The following is a 1661-nucleotide window of genomic DNA, read 5'->3' on the forward strand; positions in this document are numbered from 1 at the left end:
CATGTCTGGTGAGTACAAAACTATAATAAAGATCCTCAGGTTATAAGGTACAAAATTGTTCTTAAAATAACCTAACTAATTAAACCATTCAGTGAATACACAAATCTAGAAAGAAAAATCCTGAAGGATCCTTTGGGTGAGGGTAAACTGTGAGCATAAATTATAACTTGGTTTTTTAGGCTATAAAATTTCATCATTTACTTCATTATTTATTTCATTTTTTGTCTCCTCAGCCCACCATGTCAGCTTTCAATAATACCACTTCCCAGCCACTGATTTTTTTGTTGACTGGAATTCCTGGACTTGGAGCATCTCAAATGTGGATCTCCATTCCCATCTGCCTCTTATATGTTATTGCCCTCTTTGGGAACAGCATGATTCTGTTTGTAGTGATCCGTGAGCCGAATCTCCATGAACCTATGTATTATTTCCTCTCCATGCTCTCAGCTACTGACCTGGGCCTGACTATCTGTACTCTTTCTACCACACTGGGAGTTTTCTGGTTTAATAACAGAGACATTAACCTTGATGCTTGCATCATGCAAATGTTTTTTCTCCATGGACTAACATTCATGGAGTCTGGTGTACTCCTAGCCATGGCCTTTGACCGCTTTGTGGCAATCTGTGCCCCACTTCATTATGCCACTATTCTAACCAACACCAAGATTGCTCAAATTGGTGTGGCCGTGGTTATAAGAGATGTTGCCGTCATGATTCCAGTGGTTCTGCTTCTCAAAAGGCTGTCATTTTGTCGGTCAAAGGTTCTTTCTCACTCTTATTGCTACCATGTGGATGTGATCCAGCTGTCATGTAATGACAACAGGGTTAACAGTATCATGGGACTTTTTGCCCTCTTTACAACAACAGGCATTGATTGTCCTTGTATCCTTATATCCTATGTCATGATCATCCGTTCAGTGCTCAATATTGCATCTCCTGAGGAACGACACAAGGCTTTTAATACATGTGTCTCTCATATTAGTGCAGTTTCTATTTTCTATATTCCCCTTATCAGTTTGTCTCTTGTGCACAGATATGGTCAGAAGGCACCCCCTTTCATCCACACTATAATGGCCAATGTCTTCCTCCTCATCCCACCTGTTCTTAATCCCATTATCTACAGTGTGAAGACCAAACAGATACGCAGGGCTATTATTAAGCATTTTCTTAGCATGAGGGTCCAAATGTGAACATGGAATTATAAAAAGGATGCTTTTCCTCAAAGAGATTAAAAGAAAGTGAAAATGGTGCATATGTACAAAAAAAAGTTACAGAAGTAATTTGTGATAAAATTCTGAAGTAATGAAGTTGGGTAAACTAGGACCACACCCAGTCAAAGTGGAGGAATTACAAGTTTGCTTATAGTAAAGAATGAGCTTCATATGATAGATTATTTGGCTATCATTTGTGAAAATTATTAAATTGTACCTGTTAGTAAATAATCTGTTTTGGAGTTACAACTTTGAGCTAACTTAGTAACAATTTCCCTTAGACTCAAAGATTTCAGTCTTGTCCTAAGGGTTAATAGGCAATAGAGGTTGGAAACAATATAGCAGCTTTTTGGGGTTTTGAACAAACTATCATGTATTTACTGCATGTTTGAAACTCTGATGTATAAATATTCTTGAATTATAAATGAAGGACAACTAAGATGTACTTAC

At 37.6% G+C, this 1661-nt stretch overlaps 1 protein-coding gene across 1 annotated transcript; it reads left to right on the forward strand.

The window, feature by feature from the left end:
- Window positions 1–239: 239 nt before the first annotated feature.
- LOC118836617 (olfactory receptor 51F2-like) lies at window positions 240–1190 on the forward strand. The gene has a single exon (XM_036743858.1). It carries the CDS (start codon window positions 240–242, stop codon window positions 1188–1190), a length of 951 nt encoding a protein of 316 aa, XP_036599753.1.
- The last annotated feature ends 471 nt before the right edge of the window (window positions 1191–1661 follow it).

This window comes from Trichosurus vulpecula, chromosome 2 (assembly GCF_011100635.1).
Source record: "Trichosurus vulpecula isolate mTriVul1 chromosome 2, mTriVul1.pri, whole genome shotgun sequence".
NCBI lineage: Eukaryota > Metazoa > Chordata > Mammalia > Diprotodontia > Phalangeridae > Trichosurus > Trichosurus vulpecula.

Excerpts from the sequence above, each read along its gene's own strand:
- LOC118836617 (XM_036743858.1), top strand. The coding sequence starts at position 240 with ATGTCAGCTTTCAATAATACCACTTCCCAGCCACTGATTTTTTTGTTG.